We start from the raw sequence: 25,632 nt of genomic DNA on the forward strand, positions 1-25,632 counted from the left end.
CTCGGTAATAACAGACATTGAAAAAGTGAGATGCTTAAGTAAATAGCAAGATTTTTCACAAGTAACCTCCTGCACCTCTTCTGCTGTTGCTTTGTTTTGGCTAGAGCTCCACTTTATTGTGGGCCTCCATCTCACAGCATGGTCATCATCTTATGCTCATTACAGTGCAGTCAGTCGCTATATCAAAGGAAGAACAGTGTGAATTAATGCCAGAATTGCACAGAAGACAGCAGGCCACATGAGAGATGGATCTTTATATAAATATAAGTGTCTTTGGTAATCAACATATGGAGATAACGAAAGCATAAGAAGCACAGTGCCTTGGGAAGGTTTGTTAATATTAGACACCACCTATGCAAATGCTCTCATGCTGGAAGGAAATGGTGAGGAAACAAGACAGAAATGAAAAGAATTTTAAAAGCACTTTGAAAAGGAGAATGTAGATTACTTTATCAACTTTCTCCCTGCAAAGGAATTGCTAAAAACACCCAAGTTAAACCTAGGAGCATGCAGAGCTCCAGTCCAGCTGGGAGATCTTTGTGGAAGCAAAGCTTTAGACTGCACTCACCTGGGGACAAGAACATTTTGAGGCTTTATTCCAAATGTTCTTTTTCATTGAAGTTCTGCTTTACACAAAAAGTCAGTTGTTGTTACTTCTTTTCCTGTGAAAATCAAGAGTCTAATCCATATTGTGCTGAGCACCTTTCACCAGGTGCTGAGTCCCCTGAAGGGTGTTCAGGATGAGAGCAGGCAACAGATGCAGTTGCATGTATACTCACTGAGTCCTGGTACAAAATGCCGCAAGAACCCTCTGGTGCTTTCAACATGACCTGCATTTAACATGTTTTAAAATTTTCTCTGAACTCCCTCTTTCAGATGTGAGCTCTGGGAGCTCTATGGACTGGGCCTACAAAAATGGCATCCCCTATGCTTTTGCATTTGAGCTGCGTGACACCGGCCATTTTGGATTTTTACTTCCTGAGACGCTGATCAAACCAACCTGCACAGAGACCATGCTTGCAGTTAAAAATATAACTCTTCATCTGCTGAAGAAATGTCATTGAGAGCTATTTCTAGGAGCTGAAAGTGAGTGTTTTACTCCCAGTGCTGATGCCTTTCATTGTGTTCAGTTGCCATTGTAAACCTGGCCACTTCAAAATTATAGAAGCTAATGGGAAATGCAGTATTGTTTCTACCAGATTTACTAGGTGGGAAATGGAAAAAATAATTTACTATCTGCTCCACAAAAGTCCATAAACTTGATATATTAACTTAGTTACCAGTTTGGTTTAAAGTAGGCTGTTCTTTTTGCAATAAAGCTTTGATTCTGCAACTTCAGTGGGGCAGGTCCAGGTTCACACAGAGATGCCTGAAATAAAACTCCACTTCCAGAAAGTCCTTGGCCTTACTCCTTTCCCTAACGGGAAGACTTCCCTTAGTGGTGTCTCTCAAACCGAGGGATAAAGTTTACATTCACGTATATGTACTCTATGGCCCAATACAGGCCTGTGTCTATAGCAGTAAATGGCATATAGTTGCAGCTGGCCACACTGCGAGTGGCAATGTGGCTTCCTTCTGCATGTATACATACAGATGTATATGCATTTTTGTGATCTTTTTTTCAGGTAGTGCAAGAATTTGACTCAAGGTTTCCTTTAACTGTTCAGAGAAACCTATTTCCAAACGTATGTATTGGAGTGGACTCAAAATCAGCATACTGCCTTTGAAAATGTAACTTTCCTAGAGATGTGTAAGAATTATAATGAAATATTACTGAGATATACAATACTCTGCTTTATGGAGAGACAGAGCAAACTTCCCATGACTTGGAACTTGGAAACCAGCAGCTGACTGGTGCATCTGGGTTCTGCTGTAGTCAATGTCTGTCCATTTCCACCGGCCAAGGATCTGGACTTAAAGTGTAATTAACTGATGTTAACTGATGTTATATTTATCAGTATTCTTGCAGCAAGTTCTGTAGCTTTATGGCTATGTGGCTGTTCTTCTTGGGAGGCATATTTTTTGCATGTTTTAAAGGAATTAATAATAGATTCTTAAGTGAGCCAGAAGTGAAAGCAGCTTTACAGCTGAAATACAGTGAAATAGCACCATGTTTGAAAGTATAATAATGAATATAACTTGTTGAGGGTCTTTGGTACGTTTAAAATACTATTTTTTTTAATCTTATTATATCTGCAAAAGCATATATTTTACTTTATTAATTTTCAGTTTAATCTTATGCCACAACATGTTAAATAAAACATATTTGTTAATAAAATCATCAAAGGCTTTTGAAGTAGTCTTCATATTTCACTTAATTGTTAAAGCTTTAGTTCAAGGATGCAACAATTTTACCTGTCTGTAAAACATTATTGACACCAAGGATGAGATATTTTAAAAAACCTACACCCTCTCTAAGTAAGTGCTTGAACTTAGCAAATGGGCAACCTTTATAAGACTATGGAGCATTGTATTTAATTAAGAATACCATTGTTTTCAGGACTGTAAAAGGCAATCAGTGAGAAAAGGCAACAGAATTGCATTCTATTTGTTTAACACTGTTAGTAAAAAGTATTTATTTTAAACAAGCTTTCTGAAAGCTTATTCAGATTTGACTAGTTTAGACTTAAGTTTGAGTAATGCAAGTTTCTATTCTGGTTTAAGAAAAATCTAGGGGACAGAAGCTCTCAAAATATCTATCCACTAGTCATTTCTAGTTGAATATGACCATAATCTTTAAATATTTCTAAGATAGTAGTAACTGTCATTTGCTATGCACAGATTCTTGACCTTGATATTGGTGTAAATTAAATACTAGCACCAATTATTGTGAGTTATTCTGGATTTAGGTGACAAGATTGAACTACTAAAAGGACATAAGAGACTGAAGTGAAGGACAGAAGGGAATGCCTAACGAGAAATGCCTAATCAGCATGAGGCAAATTTACCTCTGGATTGCACAGTACAAACCTTTCAAAGTATGGGCCGGGAGAAACCAGTTTCAGATGTGATGGTTTGATTCCTGCTTGTAGTACAACAGTTCGTCATATGAAACATTTCAGCTTTATCTTCATACTATCACATCTCCACTGGTACTGAAAAATAATTGAACTCTTGGAGCAAGAAAGGGAAAAAAACAACAAAAATCCTCTTTTGGTTTCTAAAAGGACCTAACATTGTAGATCTAGTTGACCTTCTTGTACAGGAATAATTGCAAGTATTCTTACATTTATCTAAGAAGCTTTGACATTTAGAAGTACTTGATACCAAAAACAGTCCATGAGTAAAGCTACATCCTGGTATTTGGATGGACTCAGCCTGAATACCATGTATTGTGTGCAACTGAAAACCTTGAGCTGAATTTTGAAGACCTGCGCAGGGTACTTTAGTGCCCCATAGCTGAATACAAGCGTAAACAGTCTCTGAGCCCTTTAATTTCAGGGTCACTGACACTGATCAGAAAGACCATCACTAGAAAAGAACAAACCCTATTTCCTGAATTAAGAATTTGTAAGACAATTTATTGGCAAGAGTGATTCTAAATAGAGTAGTTTACCCTAAGGAAAGAACTACTGGAAATCAGCTATTTGGATATAGAACTTTGTGACTTACAAATGTTAATTCTCTGAGCAGGTCTTTTTAATCTCCATAATTGCTTACTTCTCTTCCCTTTGTACTTCTCTTCAGCAGTCTTTATTGCCTACAGGGCAACAGAATCAATAACTGGTTTTGAGAAGAGTGAATTTATTTTATGATCACAGGTATAGTTTATCATTCAACACAATAAAAAGTACGTGAACAGCAAAATACTGGTTATTAACCCAGCAGTCAAAATCACATATATGATGATTATGTAAAAACCAGGAGTTACACTTCCATTGATCATTGACAGAATAACTATAACCACTTCTGTAACTTGGAAAAAGTGCTCAGACAAGCTTTCATGAACATCTCTTTTGGGGTTTTTTTTTGGTAGCTTTTATTTTTTATAAACAAAACCCTGAGCTTAATTAATGTGAAGGAAACAGGCCTATACCTCAAGTCACCCTTCCCAACAACAAAACAATTATCCCAAATTACCTTGACTCATCATTCATAAATTGATAAAAAGTTGGCCTTTGGAAGTCAAAAAAAGGTATTGAGTTTGGTTGCAAACCTTGAAGAAAGAGTACAGCTGGTGGGTGAAGCTCCCTGTGTGTTTTCAGAAGTTGCTTCAAAAAGGCCAATGTATTTGGTCACTCATATAACATGTAAAGGCTACAGAAAACTGCAATTCTTTTTTGAAAATTCTGAAATTTAAATAGAAAGAGTCCAAATGACCTCGAATGCCAACATGCATTTACTTCAAAACATCCGGTGCCAGGCAGCTTGTCTATAACAAATTGCAGTGTGCAGACTGCACTGCCTACTTGAGAACTGCGCAAAATAACTTTACTGAAAAGACTGCATCTAATTCTTAAGGTTGGGAAGAAAGCATTCTATTTCCTACCAAAAATAAGTTACTATTCAACTGTTCTAGTTTATTCATGTTAAACAATCCCTTCCCTTTTAATGTTTACATTCAATTTAATGGTACCACTCAAAGAATTAGATATTCAGCAGCATGGGTAGAGTAATAAGTATTTTTGTAAGCCCTTTGGATGTGCGAAACTACTATATCATTTCCATAGTTTGCTGTTATATAGCAGTCACATTCATTGTTAAATAATGTTAGTCTCACACATAATGACATCATGTTTTTGACTTCTGTGCCTAAAAGCCAGATGTTACCTTTTCATGCAGTTCTTAAGTGTTGGTAAAAGACCAGAATAATATCTCAGATGTGTAGAGATACAACTACCCCTCTGCTGTAGAAAACAGGGCAAGAGAACAGAATTTCAAATAAATTACAGGGAGACTTTTTAAATATAAACCCTGTGGCATTAGCTATACTTCTTTAAAAACATTTTTTAAACCCTTACCACACAAAATACCTTTTCTGGCTTGTAAATTTAAGTGTCTTCTGTCCACGGAAAACACAGGCCATTTGGTATGCTTAATGTATGCCCAATTCTCATACTCATTCAGGATAAAAAAATTAAGGTCCAAACAGCTGTAATTGCTTCCTCCTTCACCGTGTAGGAGGAAAGTTGGGTGCAGAGAGAACCACCTCTTGCTGCTGACTGCATCGATAGGCTTTCAAGCTCTATCAGCACCACGAAGTCAGGAGTACTGATGCTGTTGGCGGGTCTGTCCTGGAGGAAGGTGAACAACTCCAGAGTGGTTTTCACAGTCCTCAGCTGAATGTGCCTGTCGCCCTAAGCACAATGCACTGGTGGAGCTGCTTGTTGGAAATTCACAGCCTTAGGCTGCATGTGGTGTCAAAAAGGCATGCCTTAACAGCAAGGTCTTCTGTTAATATCTGCAAATTTGGGATAACTAGAGTGACTCCAGAGCAGTGAGCTAACACATGGTTCTCCTTAGCAAACGATGTTTGGGGCAAGGACATTTAGAATAGGCAAATCTTTAGCTCCTGAATGCTTGTCCTTGCCTGACAGGCAGGAGTGATCAAGCAGAAAGTCTCAGCTCTCTCCACTTGCAGATCCTTTTGAGCCCTCTCCTGAGAGACCGACTCAAGCATGGCAGGGCTTGCCCTTAGATTTACACATCAGGGAATGCACTCATAAATAATAGATTCAAATGTTAATTAAAAAAATCTGCCACTGTCCCCAGCCATGCAGAAAGTGCACTTTGCCTGCGACAAAGAAAATCCATCCATTGCCATAAAGATGTGGGGTAATGTATTTCATCTGTCCTGCCTGCTCTTAGAGTCCAGCCACCTTAGCACCGCTCAGCGCTATTGAAAAGACATGTGGCAGAATAGCCATAACAATGAAATACTTTAAACTACCCCCAGGTCTGTAGGAGCATATACTTTATCTCAAGTAATAGATAACTGCTTCTGAAATAAATATTGTGGTATGACTGCAAGCAGGTGTTTTAGTCTTTCGTGCTGACTGCTGTGTGCCAGGCTATATCCGCATGCCAAGATGGCTCGATGCTGGGAGGGCCATCGCTTTTTTTAAACAAATAATGAACCCTTTTTCTCTTTTACCAGTTCTGAGCAGAATATCAAGTTAGGTCTGAAGATATATACACAAAAAAGAGTTTGAGAAAGTTTCATTTTGTAACAGAATTTTCCATTTTCTTGAAAATAATGCATCTGTTAAAATCACAGTCAGAGTTTTCAGGTGGCTTATTGTTTTCAGCATGTCATAACTGAAAAAAACAGTATAGCAGCCTGAAAAGCTGAGGAGAAATGACTGATCTACTTACTGTTTCATTTCCCTTGTTTCATTTCACTTTGTTTCTGGGTCACTTGGGCTGAATTGAAGGAGTGCAGTCAAAAAGCTGAGCGTAAAGGGTTCTTCTGTGCTTAATGAGCTAGAAATAGCTACTTAAAAAAAAAAAAGCAACTTGTTATATTTTAAGTTCTTTATACAGACTAATCGCTTTACTCTGTTTGAATTAAATTATCACATACACAGAACTTAGTACGGTTTGGAATGATGTATTGTTATTTTCCTAGGAGCCAGCCAGTTTTCTAAGGGTTAAACAAGTGAAAGACCTGCTAGTGTGGTAGGAGAACCAGAGCTGCTCTTTGCCCTTGTTAGCACAGAATCTGTCAAAAAGGCAAAATACACTCGAGCCTTATCTAACAGATAAATTTGCTATATCATGCTGCATTCATCTCCACTTCTCTTCCTTCATTTCAAAAAAGTGAATACTGTCTGTCGGTGACGACTTCAGGCTATAAAAGTGCCTAACTTTTGGTACTAATTTTAAGTCATGAACCTGTTAAAATATGTGAACTTCCCCACATACCTACGCACATCCATTCACACACAAACAAGATGTCTGTCTGCACAATGTGTACTGTGTGATGGTTTACGTAATGGTGTAGCTGCAATTCTTGGCAACCACAGGGCTGCTGATAGCAGGCAGCATGTGTTCAGCATCTCTCCTCTGCCTGGTGTAAGCACACACAAGTTCAGCTCATTTGGCCAGTTCCCTAGAAGTCCCCAACGCTATTTCACTGGTGAAACCCAGGAAGTTCTCCTCCTAGGACTGCTGTAGCGTATTCCTGTGGGTTATCCGCTACTACCATTAGCATACCACCTACAAGCTCAGACCATGGGTCAAGTCCTTCGTGTGTTGCACTGTAGAGAGCTGAGAGGTTGGGTTTTGCTATTGTAAACATTTAGGGCAGAGGCTGTAAGAACCCCCTATACCCTCAGCTCCCAACGTGGACTGCATCCCAGAAAGCCTTCATTACCTTGTGGGTTATGAAGAAGGCCCTATACCACTGCCCATATTGACCAAAGGCAAAAACAAACAAACAAACAAACAAAACCCCAAACCTTTTCTTATACATTTTAAAGATTTTCTATTAAAGCTATGGCGATTATTTTAATGAGGTTTCTTTTCTGAGAAGCTGAGGTCAAAATAATCTGAAGCTGCTGTCATGCTGAAGGCTGTTTAGGGAGTCAAACACACAGCTACCAACACTGCGGCTAAGTGCTATCTTCAGGAGATGTCTCAGCAGAGACCTCCCAGCAAACATTTCAGAAGACAGGGCTACTCTTCAGAGAGCAGTTCTGATGCAGACTGGCTAATGAACGTTGGGAAGCTCGTCTACAGCTCTCTCCTCTTGAGCTGAGCGTAGGAACATGATGTTTACACAGCTGTCAGGACTGCACTTCTCACAAAAACATTAAAGTCTGTATCAGAGTTTTAACAGAGAAAGGGAGGTCCCTGCTCATTTCATAGTCCTCTGCATGGCACATGGAGAAGGGCTCCTTCACTGGTGTGCCCGGCTCCAGACCCACTGTCACCCAGCCCACCAGAAACAGCATTATTTAAAATTACTGGGATCACCACCCTGATCTTTGCTTTTGCCTTTTCGAGAATCCTAAGCAAACCATCAGTGTTAAAGCCTGAATAGACACAAGAATGACTCCCCCCCAGTTAGGTGTCTATTGAAGGACACAGAAGAAGCTGTTTTCTGAAAAATTTCTTTTTGGATTCAGTTATTTTCATTCTGCTGAAAACTAACGGTTCATATGTACGGGGCGGGGGGAAGGGGAATAATCCCGGAAGACAAATGATTTATTAAAAGTTTTATCCAAACCCATAATAACTATAGTGGGTATCATCTTCATACTCTAATTCTGAACACACAGACCAAAGGTGGAACACTGGAGCATGTTTTCCATTTTCATTTAGTATCAGGACTAAAAATATAGGCAAAGGACAGAAGTCTAAGATAGAGTAGAGGAGAAAGTCCAAATTAAACAGCAAGACTCTAGGCCCTAAGAGCAGAGGAGGTTACTTTGACTAGTATAAAAAGGCTTATTTTTTTAACCAGGACTAAAATCACTGAAGCACCAATACTTAAGAAAGATGAAAGGAAATAATGTTGAATAACGTTAATGTGTTGAATAATTAGAGAACTGCTGGGTCAGATGGCCTGCTGGGAGAGCAAACGGCTGTCTGACTAAACAAACAGTTGGAAGAACAAAAGTTAGAAAAAAATTGGCAAACAAGCAGAGACTAATCATTTTAGATTGAATGACGCTCGGTGAGAAGTATAAAAATATCTTCACCCTGAGTAAGTAAACAGATACTGCTGGGATTATTTCTAAAAGTAACAAGCAGAGAAGACCAAAGGGACACTAAAATCAAGAGAATCACTCTTCTGTTCATCTGGTGGTGTCAGAACCCACAATCAAGCTTCTCTTACCTAAAAAATTACCTGCCTTTGGAGCACTCCCATGGGAACAATGTTAATTAACATTCAGGAGCCCTGTGACATCATTAATTTTTAGTGTATGTGGATATTAGCAAAGAGCTAAAGGTATCTAGTAACGCTCACTACCTTCCCTGGCAATTACCGAGTTTCCCACTCCATGCAATTTGGCACCTTTATCTCCACCTCTCCAGCTGTACGCATGGATAAAGCCTAACACAGCAAAACCGGATGGGTATCTGGTGTGTGAAGAAGCAGAGAAGCAGATTCCACACAGAGGTAGCAGAAGTCATCTGCATTATATTTGGGTCATATTTCCACAAGGGAACAAGTATAAATGTAAAAAGCACCATATATCTGCTGCAAGATACTGGGGACCAAAAGGTAAAGAGGATTAAGATTAGCTTCCTTTATGGAAAGCCTCCCTTGTCAAAAAATTCATCAAAATATTGATCTCTTTGCATGGTAGAAGTGCATTTCTTCTTCTACTTTTCATTAGACATCCATAATGCCACGTAATGATGATTTTTCTCTATTCTTCTGCATTGCAATGAATTTCATAAGTACACAGCTTTTCAAGAACAGATTGATACCATAGCTGAAAATGATAAAGTTGCAGTACCGCCAATATACAGTATGAAATTAAAGACGTGCAATAAATTCTAAGCAAAAAGCAGTACTGGAACCCAGGAGATGAGAATTATATGGGAATGTTTCCAAGAAAGGCTCTCCTAGGCTTCACTAAATCTTGACAACGTGTATCTATTTAAACCACACTTTATGCTCAAATTCACTGGAGTACAGAAGTCAAGGCTGCAATGAAAGGGAAAACTACTGGATATGTATCATTTTACTTGCCATTCAGTGTGGGAAATTATTTTAACACAGCCAGAGTCAGTCTATTTGCCTACTATATATCTTTTAAAAAGGGAACAATAAATAAATAATACTTTTTAAACTCTGCAAATTTCTTTCTTATACAAAAGAGTATTACTTATCAAGGCTCATACGCATCAATTACAAACCTCTCTGTGCTTCACCTTAGCTGTTCCCTGACAATTATATACACCACCTTGAAAAAGTTCCAAACCTTTAACAGCTCAATCACTATTATTCAGCATATTGACAACAACTGGCAATAATACAGCCAAAAGCATTCCTTGAGATTTCTGAGATATTCCAGTAAACCCTCCCATTCTTTCATGCCTGGAAAAAACCCAGGTGATCCTCATACCTCCTCCTGGGGGATAGTAATGCAGGGTACTAAGGAACAAGGAGGTGTTAAGAGTTACAGGCTTACTGATGGTGCCATTCACCTTCGTTTTATCTTTATTCATGCCCTGGGGTGGCAGGACTCAACTTTCACCTGGGTGGGAGGAGACTTCAGTCCTTCTGCTCCGGAGGTGGGATTTAATTAATCTGACCTCAACTATATGAAAGCCATTCATCTAAACTAAATGTACTTGATTCCCTCTGTAGCTGGTAGAAAAGAATAAAGGATGACAGGTCACATCTATCTTAGACTTGGTGCACCACAGGTACCACATTAGTTACTCATTAGATGTTTGTCTTTCTGCATAGCAGAAGTCCAGATGACAGTTTAGACTAGGTGCCTAGTTTTATAACTGTTAAAATTCATCAAGACAAATTCCACCCTAGGATGAGACACGTCTTTTAACTTCCAGTACATCAACCATGCTTACCTAGCAGCTCTGGCTGTATTCAGATGCCTGAAGTTCTTCCTCGCATGTGGGGCATTCAGGGAACAAACAGCCTTCTTAAAAATAAACGTTATTTATTTTAGCTGCAAATATTTGTCTAATAGAAAATAATGTACACATAATCAGCAAACTGCCTACATATATTTGTGTCATGTAACTTCAACTATAATTCCAGCAGACCTAATTTCTTCAGCTACCCCAAGTGAAGCCTGACGTCTTTCAGGTGCTGTGGACCATGAATGCTTCTCCTTTTCTGTCCCTCTCTCTCATGTCTGTTTTAATCCTGCCAGTTATTTTTGTTACTCTACAATCACATTTCATTTCTTGTCCTTGTAGTTTGCTGGAGAGGGAGCCAACCCCCCTTAAATAACAATTAGCTATCTAACTTTGAGTTAGCTGCTCGATGCATTGTTTTTCTTCTTTTTTCCTGGACAGATTTTTTATAAGTTAAACAAATGCTGCTATACAGCATACAGAATATACCAAAGACACAACACATACATGAATAATTGAGCAATGTAAAGTATTCAAAGTCTGTCATAGGGCAGTTCCAAATCTGTCACTGAAAACAGCAAATTCCAAGGTTGGTAAGACCCTATGGATTTTACCCCAGCAGCTGACTGGCTGCCAGCTGCCTGCAGAATCCATAGGAGATGCCCCTTTAAGTGTTAATGAAATCTTTTACCTGCTTCTAGCAGGCATTATGTGATATTTAAAGGCTACTGAGTTTAAAGCACCTCTTGAATTTAAGGTAAAAATGTTGTTTTTATAAGAATGTGTAAGAACTTCATGTTTGATGCACATCATCAGTAATTGAGACTATGATCAGTAATGGAGACTAGCAAACAAATATTCAAGGTAAGCTATAGCCTCTTCAGCTTCCCACTGCAGAAAGCAATCTTGTTCTTATAAAAGCCAATACCTTCATTAGAAAGAAAATCCTCTCTGAGCTTTTTATGAGTAAGAAAAACAAAATGCAGTCATAACTCAGTGGTAAGACATTTATTAGAATTGTATGAGTGAACTAAATGCTTTGTAGTAAATGACATAGTAAAAATAACCTCAGAATTTATGCATAGAAATAGTGACTACAGATTTCTGTGCTCTGTGATTTTTTAAAATAAATTAATGTTTGCAATTATTGTGACAACATTTAGGTTTGCAAATACACCAAAATGTTTTAATATTGTATTTCACACGGTGACCACATTTACCAAATGTGCACAAATATGCAAAGCCTGCTTGTAAGACATTGTTGTGATCTCTCGGATTTTTAAGACAGAGCACAGTTAGCTTCCACAGAGAGTTCACACCTATTTTGAAGGACACAACCTCATTCTTATAGGGTACACTGTGAATTTAAGGCAATTTGGATTTTAATCTTCTACCTTTGATCCAGCACTACAATGAAAAGATACGAAACCAGTAATTTAGACCTCCATAAACTTGAGGAGAATTCTGGTGGGGTCTCGCATTTTGTGATACAAACGCCTCAAATTACTATTTTGAAATTATACACAATCGTCTGTCCTCTTTTACATATTTCTCCATGGACTACTATGCCTTAAGATTAAGGATGCTCTCTTGCAGGTGCCATACATACTGCTGCACCAAAAAAGGCAGAAATTGCAGGTGCCCGTGCTGAGTGTTCTGTTTTCTAAGTATCTAGATTTGGGTTGACCTCATCCATGTGAGAGGTCTTACTGCCAACACACTTCATTTTGCAAAACCGTACCATATTTTTTCCTTCATACATCTGTGTTCACGCCATTTGCACACGATAATATCCCATGTATTACTTCTGTTCTAAAATGGCGAGCAAAGGAGAAGCAATGTTGCTGACAAGAGTTTAATCCAAGAAAAGTTAAGGAAGAACAAACTAAAGAATAGAAGCGGCTCGTCAAGTGAGCATTTTAAGGATGACACCTGCAGCTATCCAGAGGTGTGACGCCCATCCCATACAAACACAAGTAGATCAATTCAAGCTCCATTGCAGTAACCGGCTGCTAAATATAAGTAAGCTTTTATTGCACAATGTACCTAGTGCCAGAGCTAGCCAAGGAAGCAAGTTTGGTCCATGCATGTACAAAACACCATAAAAATTATCATCAGTGTTGACTTGTATCATTATGTATCTATTATAAGGGCCGTGCACAAAGCCTCCTCTTTACAGAGTCCTTGTTTAAGCAAGGGTTGCAGTACTGGTAAGCACAACCTAGCTCAAATCACATTTGTCAGGAATCGAGTAGAGAAGCAGTCACAAAAATCAGTAATGGCTTTATGGATTTGGAGGAATTTGGCCTTGTAGAATTATCTGCTGTGTGTCTCACAAACCATGACAAATGAGATTTTTACCAGCCCAACAACATTTAGTGTTTGGCCTTCTCAGCTACAAACAATTATAAATTGTACCTCAACAGTCCCACCAGTGGCACAGCAACATTTTCTGATAGCCACTGTCCCTACTCCTAAATTATAAGGATTATAATTTAACTATATAATTATAACTATTATAAGATCTAAAATTATACAGCTTTTAGCAAGAAACAGCTCACAATACACACTTCCAAATATCAAAACTAAACACTCCAGGTCTGCCTGGATCTGAACCCAGACAGCAGCAGCTTTGACAGTCATGAGAAACCATCCCCTGTATATTGTGTGAACCAGTCAGTCCAGTTTTTAATGATCCAGATGGCACGTCAGCTCTGCCATTTGACTTGAAACTAGAAATATCTTGGAAGTCAAATTAAAACTGTCATAGGAATACCAGAATGTCTTGTAAAGATATTTGAGTGAATACACATCTAGTAAATACTTAGTGAGTTAATTGGGGTACTAGAATGAATCACTACACTGCTTCTTTAATGCCTTTCTTCTAGGCAAGAATATCCACAATTCCCATTCAATTTTATCTTTCTAGTTATTCTTATTCAAAATCTTTCATTCCTGCCACAAAGCGTACAGTTTTTAACATATATGCTGAAATATCTGTTATTGCATTTTTGACAGGAAATAACGCACTGCCTGTTGCTGGAGGAAACAATCAGGCAGATTCAAAGATCACTTCATGGCAGTTAAAAGTGGTTATTGCTCCAATCTCATTGCTTCTCACCTTAATTCACATGACTTTCATGACCTCTCTGTCTAAGCTTTTCAACACAGGTATTAAAATACTTGGAAATCATCCTTGTTATTCATTTGACTTACCCTACCCACAGATTAAAGTGATATTTTTCCTCCAGCTGAATTCCATTCAACTTTTTCAGTTCCTTTTCATTTCCAGCCCTTGTTATTATCAGCTTATTGAGAGATCCGCATAAACCTTTGAAAATGCACAAGTTCTAAAGCAATATGCTGAATTCACCTCAGATCAAGGGCAAGAGAGTCATGTAGAAATTAGGTTATAAGTAATGCTTCATGCTCCCAATATCTACGCTACTGTCATGGTTTAACCCCAGCCAGCAACTAAGCCCCACACAGCTGCTTGCTCACTCCCCACCGGTGGGATGGGGGAGAGAATTGGAAGAGTAAAAGTGAGAAAACTCATGGGTTCAGATAAAGACAGCTTAATAGGGAAAGCAAAAGCTGTGCGTGCAAGCAAAGCAAAACACGGAATTCATTCACTACACAGGCAGGTGTTCAGCCATCTCCAGGAACGCAGGGCTCCATCATGCGTAACGATTACTTGGGAAGACAAAACAGCATAACTCTGAACACCCCACCCCATTCCTTCTTCTTCCCCCAGCTTTATATGCTGAGCATGATGTCATATGACCCCTTTGGTCAGTTGGGGTCAGCTGTCTTGGCTGTGTCCCCTCCCAGCTTCTTGTCCACCCCCAGCCTCCTCGCTGGTGGGGTGGGGTGAGAGGCAGAAAAGGCCTTGACTCTGTAAGCACTGCTCATCTGTAACCAAAACATCTCTCTGTTATCAACACTGTTTCCAGCACAAATCCAAAACCTAGCCCCATACTAGCTACTGTGAAGAAAATTAACTCTACCCCAGCCAAAACCAGCACAGCTATTTAATGGCTAAGCTGTAAGACAATTCAGCATGCATTATGCTGGTCATGTCACATCAGTTACAAAGACCTGCAGGAGTCTGAAGCTAGGATTTAAAGGTAGGAGAGCCATAATTTTTGGTAAATTTATTGCTTTTCTAATTTGTTACAAATGAGAATATTCTCATTTTGTAAACTGAAACTGGAGATTAAGAATTCGGGATAACCATATGCTATGGTAGTCCTTCCTATTACAGGTGTTTCGGGAGATAACTAATTAACCAGGCTCACACCCACAGCGTAATGTAGGAAAGCCATAATGGTAGGGACAGCACCTCCCAAGAAAGAGGGCAATCATGTTGTGGCTCCCCTCCTTCAATAGCTTCTCCTTAAAATCCAATAACAGTTCCTTAGCAATTTTATCTGCTGGAGTTGGCTAGGAGAAGCAATAAATCAGTTGATCTTGTTGCTACGTTTGCCATACATCCTCCACACGTTTTCTTTTGCAGTGCAAGGCTCTCAGGAAATTACTAGAAGTTTGTACTCCTGGTATTCAGAGACAGAAATACTTGCCATTATGAAGGAGTCACTATACTGGCTTGGATTTACCTTTGTATTTGCATAGCCTCACATACAACAATAACTATATAGCAGGTTCCTGGTTCAGGCTGAAGATGTGCTATTCATTTCTACATTCCCCAAAGGAAACAGTCTTTTCTCAAACAGGGTATCTCAGAAAGTCACCTTCTCAGCCAGTTATGGCCGATACATCCATAATCAGGTCCTCAAGTTTGAAAAACTACTAAAGAAACTTTAAAAAAATACCCCTATATAACCAATTTTTAAAAAATATATTTCCTTCTGTCTTTAAGATGGATACTTATATTCCTTCTTCATTCACAATATTAGGGAATGGTATATGCTGAAGTGCCATGGAAGCTGGGAGCTGAATTATTCACCTATTAGCAGGACCAAAATGCTGAAACAAGTAGTTGAAAATTCCTATAGGCTAGAAGAAAATGTATTCCCACAAAAAAATTCCTAGCAAAAAAGGATCCCATTGGAGCAAATGCAGTGCTATAAGCTTCCAGCACACAAATGCAAGCTACAGCCAGGAATGTTTGATATCCTCCACAGTTTCCAGACACAATTCAAAACTTCATTCCACCAACCACAAGAGGTGGGTTTTTTTCTTCACTGCTATCTGACATTTTTCCTGCACCTGTCACAAACTGACAAATACCACACTTTACTAGGATTACGTATCCTCGCTTCACTGTAGTATCGAGAATGTATTTCAATACAGCAAGAGCCTGTACTTATTAGCTTTAAGAAATAAACTTGTCACCTTGCAAGAGCCTCCTCATAGTGATGGATGTTTATTTTGTTACTGGTCACCCCAGGGTGTCATACACTTTTGTACAACTGTTTGGAAGCAACCTAGGAATTACCTATTGATTCATATTCCCTGTGCTAATAAACATTTCCTTTTGTTCCTTCAGTGCAGCAGTGGATTTACTGCGGCCTGTTTTAACCTCTTAGAATACGCACTCTACGAAAAGACTATGAACTCTTCATTTCAGCTCCTGAATTTATCTAAAAAAAAACCCCAAAGCTTCTTAAAAATATTAATGTACATTTATAGTGAGCATATCTCTTGCAGTGTGGTTGACAGATTGTGATCCTTTGCATAGTGGATACAGTGGATATTTTTACAAGGGTGGTGGGCCTAGGACTCCATAAAGGGACAGAGAAAAATGCCTTCTTTGTACCTCAGTATTACATGACAAAGCACCACCAGCTGACCTGTTAAATCTTATGCATTCAGGAAGAGACTTGGAAACTTCTCCACCAACTAGCCTGCAGTTGCAGAACAGAATCGCAGCTTCTCTCCTGTTCCAGGTTCCCATCTGCTGGATCCATCTGGACCCTGATCCATCACACACTGATTATCTGTATCTGGTACATGAAAACAGAATGGGAGCAAATGCAAAGTGCTAAACTGCAGCTAAAGAAGGTGCCAACAAGTGAGCCACCACAATTAAAGGATCACATACACTGGCACTCGTACACTGGTCCTATCTATTGACCCATCCATCCTATATAGGGGTCACATAAAGAGACAAGGCTGAGCGGTCTCTTGAACAAGGGAAATACTGAAGAAAATTATATTAAAAGCAGTAGTTTAAACAATACTTTACGTTGGCATAAAGTGGTAGGGTTGCCCAAAAATGCAAGCCTGCCCTTTTCTTGCCCATTTTCTTGTTCCTGTCCTTGTGTTATTCCCTCCCTTGAGCTAACACAAACATTTGTGAGGTTGCCTGATTAATCAGGATATGGAATATATCTGGATTTAAAATCCTCTGTTTCTTGTCAGGTTAATTTCAACCTAATTAAATTCTGAATATAATTCAGCACATCATTCACAACATGACAATGCAAATGCTTATGCTGACCAAGGAAGCAAGAAATATATAGGTAGGAGCAGGAAGGATTGCTTCTTTTAGTGGCAGTTCTGTCTTATTCTAGCTTAAAGTGATCACAGTCTAACTATTACTGTGCTGTCTTATAGCTCATCAAGATGATTTAAGACAGTGCCCCCATGAGCAGTAGACTGGCCCTCCTCATCACCCCTGACCACATTTCCACCCTCCCTTTCCTGGGTAGGAGTTTCTGAATATGCAGGTAAGTCTGATCAATTTACTGATCCCACTGAACACTAACTTTCTTGTAAGGCTGATTTTTGGCTGGACCGCTGAGCTGAACTGATTCACTGCATGGTTGCACGACTGCACCAACACAAAAAAGGGGGTGAGAGCCCATACAGGTGCAAGAATTCCCTTTGGGAGGCAATGCAGCCATAGATCATCAGCTTGTTCCAAGTATGCAACTGCACTCTTACTGTCACCTTTTACTGTCAGTTGTGAGCAAAGGCTTAAAAGTCCTAGCTTTTCAGCATTTCCAGACACGCACTACATACAGCTGTTGTACATAAAACCATCAGAAGCAGGTGCTAATCGTTCCCTCTCACACAGAAAGCTCTCTACAGTTTTTCACTAAACAACCCCCTAATAGTCACTCAAAACATTTTAAATATATGAAACAATATAAATAGCTTTTGGAATACTACAATTAACTTGTAAATAAAGAAGTACTAGACAGTAGTTTTTGGGATGTTTCTCAAATACATCTTTTCTCTTGTGCTGTTTTATGTTTAAATGTAAAGGCTCCAACAAAGCAGTGATGCTTTTGTGCTTTAGCACATGCATACCAACATGTTTGTTTTAGGTCTGTCAGAAAACATATCTCAGGTTTGACAGCAAAACAATAATATTCCATACACATTGCCTGCAGACTTAGAGGTTTGAGCAGAAAAACCAATTATCAGTCCTTTTCCACATCTTCAGGACTTCACCAGCAACAACACAGGGTATCTGCAGCTACTAGGATTACAGTCCTTGGGTCAGCCATTGACTGATGCCAATTACCAGTAAAGCAGAGATCTGCATGCTGAAACCAAAACAATACAGATACTAGAATCACTGTATCTAACAAGCATTTTGGAATTCTTTGCAAGGCACCACTGTTGTACAGCACTATCTGTTCCCCAGGGCTCAGTATTGGGGCCAGTTTTGTTTAACATTTTTATCAATGATCTGGATGAGGGGATCGAGCGCACCCTCAGTAAGTGCGCAGGCGACACCAAGTTGGGCGGGAGTGTTGATCTGCTTGAGGGTCGGAAGGTTTTACAGAGGGATCAGACAGGCTGGATTGATGGGCCGAGGCCAATTGCATGAGGTTTAACAAGGCCAAGTGTCGGGTCCTGCACTTGGGTCACAACAACCCCATGCAACGCTACAGGCTTGGGGAGGAGTGGCTGGAGAGCTGCCTGGCAGAGAAGGACCTGGGGGTGTTCGTTGACAGCGGCTGAACATGAGCCAGGACTGTGCCCAGGTGGCCAAGAAGGCCAACAGCATCCTGGCTTGTATCAGGAATAGTGTGGCCAGCAGGAGCAGGAAAGTGATTGTCCCCCTGTACTCGGCACTGGTGAGGCCACACCTCAAATATTGTGTTCAGTTTTGGGCCCCTCAGTACAAGAAGGACATTGAGGTGCTGGAGCGTGTCCAAAGAAGGGCTACAAAGCTGGTGAAGGGTCAAGAGCCCAAGTTTTATGAGGAGCGTCTAAGGGACCTGGGGTTGTTCAGCCTGGCAGAAAGTAGGCTGAGGGGAGACCTTCCCACTCTCTACAACTACCTGAAAGACGGTTGTAGCGAGGTGGGCGTTGCTTTCTTTTGCCAGGTAACAAGTGATAGGACAAGAGGGAATACCTCAAGCTGTGCCAGGGGAGGTTTAGATTGGATATTAGGAAAAATTTATTCACCAAAAGGGTTGTCAGGCATTGGAACAGGCTGCCCAGGGAAGTGGTAGAGTCGCCATCCCGAGAGGTATTTAAGTGTCATGTGGATGTGGTGCTTGGGGACATGGTTTAGTGATGGACTTGGCAGTGCTAGGTTAACGGTTGGACTCGATGATCTTAATGGTCTTTTCCAGCCTAAAGGATTATATGATTCTATGATTCTATCTTTAGTTAGGATCCTATGCATGACAGAAATATTCTAAATATTCACCCTTTCTTTCTTGTGAGTTTTCTTGTTCTCCTTTCAATTGAGATAAACCCTCAGCTTTTAAAGTAATCAGCAGAGCTGAACATGCTCCTTATGAAGTCCCTGTAACAAAATCTCCTCTCAAAATGCTTCCTCAAAGTCCATAAAATTCTTTATAATTGACCAAACATTATTTTAATACATGTCTTCCCTAGTAAATTAAGCTCTCCTAACAACTGGCTCTATTCAAAGCATGGGGACCCAGCACACAAGCGGACACCATTCATATCTTGGTCCTAAATGAAGGCACTGGACTGCCTTTTTATCTCCAATGCTTATCATAGTTCCCCTGTGACTTCCATCCTTATTGGCTCAGCTCTTGGAAGGAAACTGGATGTCAACCTACTGGACAGATGATTTATAGTAAGATCTTTCTGTGTAATTTCAAAAGCAGTCCTTCGGTAACATACAAGCTCTACACTGTTGTGGGATTTAGGCAGGGATTGCCTTGTGACTGGCACGTAGATGTACCAGCTGTGCCAAGCTAAAAATTGAGTGAAAAGAGCAGCAGTTGTTTGAACCTGAGAACAGAAACTGAAGATTCAAACCACATGAAAACAAAACAAAACAAAACAAGTTGTTTAGTCTTTTCATATTAGAGCAGGAATGAAAGACATGGAACTGAGTATCTTTTTGATGGGTCTTTTCCTCCAGTAGCTTGATGTTTCAGCAGCAATTCTATATGCTCAACCAGAACATATTTTACATGTAAAATCATCTTATCTAAAGCATATGAAGTTAGACGTTAATATGAACAAAAGAGATAACTGCAGTGCTCAGTGCTTTTAACATGCAGATACCCATTGTCTTCATGATATTGCAAGTTTATTTCTGCCAAATGGACCATGAAAATCAATAGCAAACTCCATTTGCTAAATAACTCTTGCAAGCTGACTTGGCTAAGGAAATTTGGACTCAGGTGGTTTGCGCAAAACTACCAGCAAGAAGTCCATGAAAATTCTTACTGTTGCCATGTGGTCACTAGCAGGCAGCTTGGAAAGACAGAAGCCATTTTGACATCAGAATTTATGAACTTGCATCTGTGTATAAAAAAAAATGAGATTTAACCAATAGGCAAAAGGATTTTACCTGAATAAATTACTAGAAATAATTCAATTATGCCTAGTAATTGTGCTGCTGAAGATGCAGTCTTTTAAATAAACCAACCCCATCTGAATATGGTAATTAAAAAAACCTTGTGTATTCTTTTTCAGGAATCAATGTGCTTGGTGACATGACTTCTAACTCTCTCACAAAGCTGTTATAAGGCTAAGATTAGATGTACCCTCTTAATATTTCAGTACTGTTTATCAGCTGGGTAATAAAATAGCATGCGGGTTCTGACAGTGACTAGAAAAAGCCCCTGATGCAGATCAAGTCATTTCAGCAAAGTGTTTTGCTCTAACGGTCAGGCCTAGCATTCATCTATAGCTTTAGCAGAATTCTCCATGCCAGGGTATTCCTTAAAAAGTCCAAATATAGATACCTATAAGGCAACAAGTCATTTTCGCAAAAATAATATTTGGGAACTGGTTAAAGCAATACTGGGCAGCATTAGCTGCCTCTTCATTTGGGGGCTGGGATCACTGTACTTTTATTAATGCAGCTACAACCACTGCGTTGTAGACAAAGAAACAGAGGTGTTCAAATAAACTCTACAGTCAAGAACACAAGGCACTCTCAAATTCTCCACGAGGAAGGGATCAGGATTAACTTCGGAAGACTCTTTGATGCAGCAGGACCAGAGGAATAGAGGACAGACAGAAAAAGTTAGCTGGGGATAAGCTCCTTCCCATGCACCGACCCTCTGTCCTCCAAGGTCAAAAATGGCCCGATTTCTACAACCATGTCTGCTTTCTGCACGTTGATGCTATAGCCATGTCCCCCTCTGCCTGAGGGCAGAAGTCTAGGCTATATTCTAGGAAATCTAGAAATCCAGTCCTTTCATTTCCACATTTCTTAATCAGTATTTTTTTGTATCACGTAAAAATGTTCTAAAGCAGACCTGGCTTCAGTTAGCGCCACGTTCTACTTTTAAATACTGGTGTACTGCCTTTGAGTGCAAAAACTTGCCCTATTATGTTTTTGCCGCTTACCAGCTAGCCAGACTCGAGCAGAGCTTTCCTTGGCCCTGAGCCACACATGAGGAAATTACCCCTTAGCACTCTGGGAGGGAAAAAGGCCAAAGAACACAAGCACAAAAAAAAAAACAAAAAAAAAAAAAAAACAAAAAAAAAAAACAAAAACCCCCAACATTTTTCTAAGAATTTCGAACAATTTAATAAAATAACTACACACAAAAGTCACTGTTTAGTTGTAAGTGAAGGTGCACTTTATTTTTTTTTAACGTTTTGTACTCCTAGTGCACATACAACAGGGAAGAAGTGCATTTTAAAGGCTGAGGATGAAGGCGGTAGGGAAAGGGCACCCGAGCAGAAAGGGCACCATGAACACACACCGGTGAACCGTTCATCCAGCCCCCCAGATCGGGGGGCAGGCAGGGCGCGGGCAGGGGGCTGCAGCAGCCTCAAGGGAAGCGCGGCTCCCCGGAAGGGCCGCGGACGACCGAGTCACGTCCCGCACCCAAATACACTTACTCCTCCCCGGGCGCCGGAGCGCTGCCCTCCCCTCGCTCCTCCCGTGAGGCAGAGCCCCGGGCGGCGAGACTTCTCGTCAGGGGAGGAGGCGGCCGGGAGAGGGCCTGCAACTCCTCTCCGCGGGAGCCTCTTGCTCTACCCCCGGCGGAGCCCGCCCCGCTCAGAGGCAGGTGGCGCTGCCCGGGGTAGCCTTCCTCCCCCTCCTAGCGCTGGTGGCCCGGAAGGGAAGCCCTGTCCCTCCTCCTCCTCAGCCAGCTCCCAGGTGGCAGCGGCCATCTCCGTACCTCCCACTCCGCTGCCTCCTGCGGGTCTACTCCACCTGTAGCGCGCCCGCGGGGCGGGCAGAAGGCGAGCGCCCCCCCGCCTGCCCGCCCGGTTCCCTCCCCTCCGCCCGCGGCACGGCCGCCGCTTCCTCCCGCTCCGCAGCCGTGCGGCTGCGGCCCTGACGTCGCTTCCTTCCAACATGGCGAGGGCAGGTTGTTGCCGCTGCTGCTGCCGCTACCACCGCTGCTGCTGCCGCCGCTGCTGCTGCTGCTAATGGAGGCGGGTGCGGGCCGGGGGCGGCTCGGGGACTGAGCGCGTCGCGGGCGCCGTCCGCGCACACACGCAGTGGGGGCTGGGGGGGGGAGGAGAAGGGAAGAAGAAGGCTCCGTCCTCCCTCAGCGGCGGGGGTTGGCTGTCGCCGCCGCTCGGGCCCACCCCAGCCTCCCCTCGGGGGGCGCCTCCGAGCGGGCGTCGGGACGCCGCGGCCCTCCCTCCGAGGGAGCCCTTTTCTCCCCCGCGCCTGCCTCGGCCCGGCCTCGCCGCCTGCCCCGGCCCCTCGCAGCCCTCCCCCGGCGGGAGCGGCCGGTGCCCCGCGCTCCCCACCCCACCCCTCCCCTCCTCTCCTCCTCCTCTGCCGGCTCGATCGCGCCCATGTATGAAGGGAAGAAGACGAAAAACATGTTCCTGACCCGGGCCCTGGAGAAGATCCTGGCCGACAAGGAGGTGAAGAAGGCGCATCACTCCCAGCTGCGCAAAGCCTGCGAGGTGGCCCTAGGTGAGGCGCAGCCCGGGGCGGGAAGAGGCGGCCGGCGGGGACCGCAACGGGGCGGGCGGCGGTCGGGGTGCGCTCCGGGGCCCCCTTCTCCTAGCGCCTGGTGTGCGTTTGTGTTGCGGAGGGGGGAAAGAGGTGCTTTGGGGCCTCCCTGGGGATATGAGGGGCAGCCCGGAGGGGAAGGGCTGGGGGGAGGTGGGGCTGCGGGATGAGCCGCGGCACAGGTTTGGGGATCGAGAGGGGGATCTGCCTGGTTGTGTGAGACTCGGGGCGGGTGCGCAGAGAGGCCGGGGCCAGCCGGCTTGTCAGCGCGGGGCCCTCCGGCAGCGTGCGCGCCCCTGGGCTGAGGGGAGAGCTTCGCCCCTCGGCCGGGAGCGGCCCCGCCGCGCACTGCCCCTCGCTGACAGCGGTGGTGAGGGCGCTGCGGCGCCCGGCGGGCTCTCCTCTTCTTCCTCCTCCTCCTTCTCCCGGCTAGCAGGATGAATAGGCAGAGACGGAGGAGCTGAGCTGACCTGGAAGCAGACGGCCGGCGGGGAGGGAGCAGGTGACAGGCAGCGGTGAGGGAGGAGGGACGGGGGAGGGAGGGAACGGGGGTGGTGGAAAGCGAGAGACAATGGCACCAGGCCACCTCGGGACCTGGTGGCCCTTCAGAGTCAGGACGGAGGCCTGTAGGGAGGAAGGCTAGAGGGGGAGAGGGTGGTGCGGGAGATGTGCGAGGGAGAGACTTAGCTGTGTTGTTACAGGAATAGCTGCAGGGGAAGGGGGGCTTCCTTCGTGCGTGGCAGGGCTGGTGCTTCGGGCTGCAGAGGGGAGTTGGGTCTGTAGTGCAGCTGTGTCAACACCACCTCGTCTAGAAGCGTGAGGAAACTACCGGGGCCGGATAGTACAGAGCATATGTACGCATTCAGTAACAGGCAGTGTAAAAGGACAGCTTGGGCTTTAAAATTCTAGCGTGATGAGTACAAGCAGGGTATGAACCTATGTGGCAAAATATCGATGTATTTACTGAAAGACATCTGGAGAAAGGCCTGCTTTATTTAAATAATACATAAATAGATTATGTCCCTCCCATTCTTGTGTAATTGTTTCTGGTTTTGGAGATAATTATCTTGATTTTGTACAGTAATAATATCTGTTTAAATGGGTTTGTTTGAAGAGATATTAAACTGAAACTTGTTTGTTTTAAAAACTAACGCAAGTAATTTCAAGCTGTTCTTTTGTCATTCTATTAATTTGTCTTTTGTAATACTTTCGATTTAAAAACAAGAACAATCCTTTTCTTGTTTTCTTTGTCTGAAAGACTGATAAATGGAGGGGGAGAAATGGCAGTATTTCAACTATTTGTTTCTTAATAATTCAAATAGATTGGAAAGAGCTTTTTTCTTACATTTCTTATTTATTACTAGAATTACTAATGATAATCTTATGATTTAGGCAGATGGGATTAAACTGGCAAACCTTTGGCCTTTCAGTTGGCTTTAGAGTGCGTGTTCATGTTAGAAATAGATAAATGTTTTCTTATTATTAAACTGCATTTAAATCCAACCTGTATGTCATCCATTGAATTAGACATTGGTATTAATCTTGTGTTTCTGCTGTACTTTATTTCAGTAGCTTGAGCTGTCTTAGGTATCATCCAGATCCCTCTAAGCATGGCTCCATTGTGGTACACAGATTATAAAGCAAGCCCTCTAGTCTGTACAGTCTGCATCTTTTATCTTGTAAACTGACTTGTGAAAGGAGACCCTCGAGCACACATCCCAGTGATTTCTATGCTACAGCTTCATTGAAACCTTCTCCTGTGGATCTCATTGTGTGATTGGGGCTTAAATAGGAAAATGATACAATGTGAGGGTATAAAAGCCAGTGAAGCAGGGAGAAATACAAGTTTGTATGTATTAGCTAATGTATATAGATGGGCTTGATGAATTTGAAAAATATCAGATACGATGTTAATTACCATCGAGTTTTAATGAAATAATTTTTTTTAGATTGTGGCACAATGAAATATAGCTGGTGATTGAAAATGTAGTATGGTCCATTGTCTGGTTTTGTGTGTGACAGACTCCTAATTCAACAGTGGCAATATATATAACTTGAATAGAGTAGTGCTCATGTCTAACTGTAAAAAGCTTTTTAGAGGAAAGTAAATGTCCTCCTTATTTCACATGTGGGGCAACTTGGGTGTTAAAGCTGAGCTGTGATTTTCATAGCAGAATTGGAAATAAGGTCCATGTGTTGTGCTCTCTCCATCTAGCTAGTCATCTGTTGGAGAATACTCTTCAGCTGGATGCTTCTTTGCCACCTTAAGCAAGGAGTACATACTTCTTAGTCCTGAGAAATTGCTTGATTTTAGGGAGCAACAACATTAATGATAAAACATTAGAAAAACAGTAATTTAGGGTTAAGTTCAATTTGGAGTTGACTCTGGCAAACTCTAACTTTAAAATTTTATTGGATTTTTTAAAATGGTTGTTAAATAACAGGTAGCTTTTTAAAATCATGACAGTAATTAGACACCCTCAAATCAGTGTCATGTTTTTTTCAGTCTGGATATTTAATTGATTAGTCTTCACTGAAATTATCTGGTGTAATACAAAACTCTTGTCATTAAGATGTTTTTTTTCCAACTGCATGACTGTAGTAAAATGTTGCTTACTATTAGAATATCAAATATTCTAGTTGCTACTAATCCAGACTCTTTTTTTGTTTCATATTTTGAGATGTTTTCATTTTTTTGTTTTAGTTTTTTCTAAGCCCAGTATTTACATCATTTTACATAGTTTATATAAGATGAGCTGCTGCTGAAGGATTTCAGAAGCAAG

The 25,632-nt window shown here is 41.7% G+C and overlaps 2 protein-coding genes and 1 long non-coding RNA gene across 5 annotated transcripts in view; 2 read left to right on the forward strand and 1 right to left on the reverse strand.

Moving 5' to 3' along the window:
- The window catches only part of CPA6 (carboxypeptidase A6), an 85,215-nt gene extending 82,919 nt beyond the window's left edge, over positions 1 to 2,296 (forward strand). For 2 of the 3 annotated variants that reach the window (XM_064442583.1, XM_064442585.1), the window contains exon 11: positions 877 to 2,296. In XM_064442583.1, coding sequence (XP_064298653.1) covers positions 877 to 1,064 — 188 coding nt within the window. In that variant the 3' untranslated portion in view covers positions 1,065 to 2,296. The remainder of the gene's footprint in view (positions 1 to 876) is intronic. The other variant, XM_064442584.1, reaches the window with a different exon arrangement.
- A 1,316-nt stretch (positions 2,297 to 3,612) lies between these two features.
- LOC135311899 (uncharacterized) lies at positions 3,613 to 22,798 on the reverse strand. The gene is made up of 4 exons (XR_010371443.1): positions 22,725 to 22,798; positions 10,492 to 10,565; positions 6,316 to 6,433; positions 3,613 to 3,700 (listed from the first exon to the last, which is right to left on the reverse strand). It is a non-coding gene; the product is annotated as an uncharacterized LOC135311899 (long non-coding RNA).
- Positions 21,837 to 25,632, forward strand: part of ARFGEF1 (ADP ribosylation factor guanine nucleotide exchange factor 1) — a 100,578-nt gene continuing 96,782 nt past the window's right edge. Inside the window, exon 1 of the mRNA XM_064442586.1 lies at positions 21,837 to 22,810. Within this exon, the coding sequence (XP_064298656.1) occupies positions 22,687 to 22,810 (124 nt within the window). The 5' untranslated portion in view covers positions 21,837 to 22,686. The remainder of the gene's footprint in view (positions 22,811 to 25,632) is intronic.

The sequence above is a fragment of the Phalacrocorax carbo genome, chromosome 2 (assembly GCF_963921805.1).
Source record: "Phalacrocorax carbo chromosome 2, bPhaCar2.1, whole genome shotgun sequence".
NCBI lineage: Eukaryota > Metazoa > Chordata > Aves > Suliformes > Phalacrocoracidae > Phalacrocorax > Phalacrocorax carbo.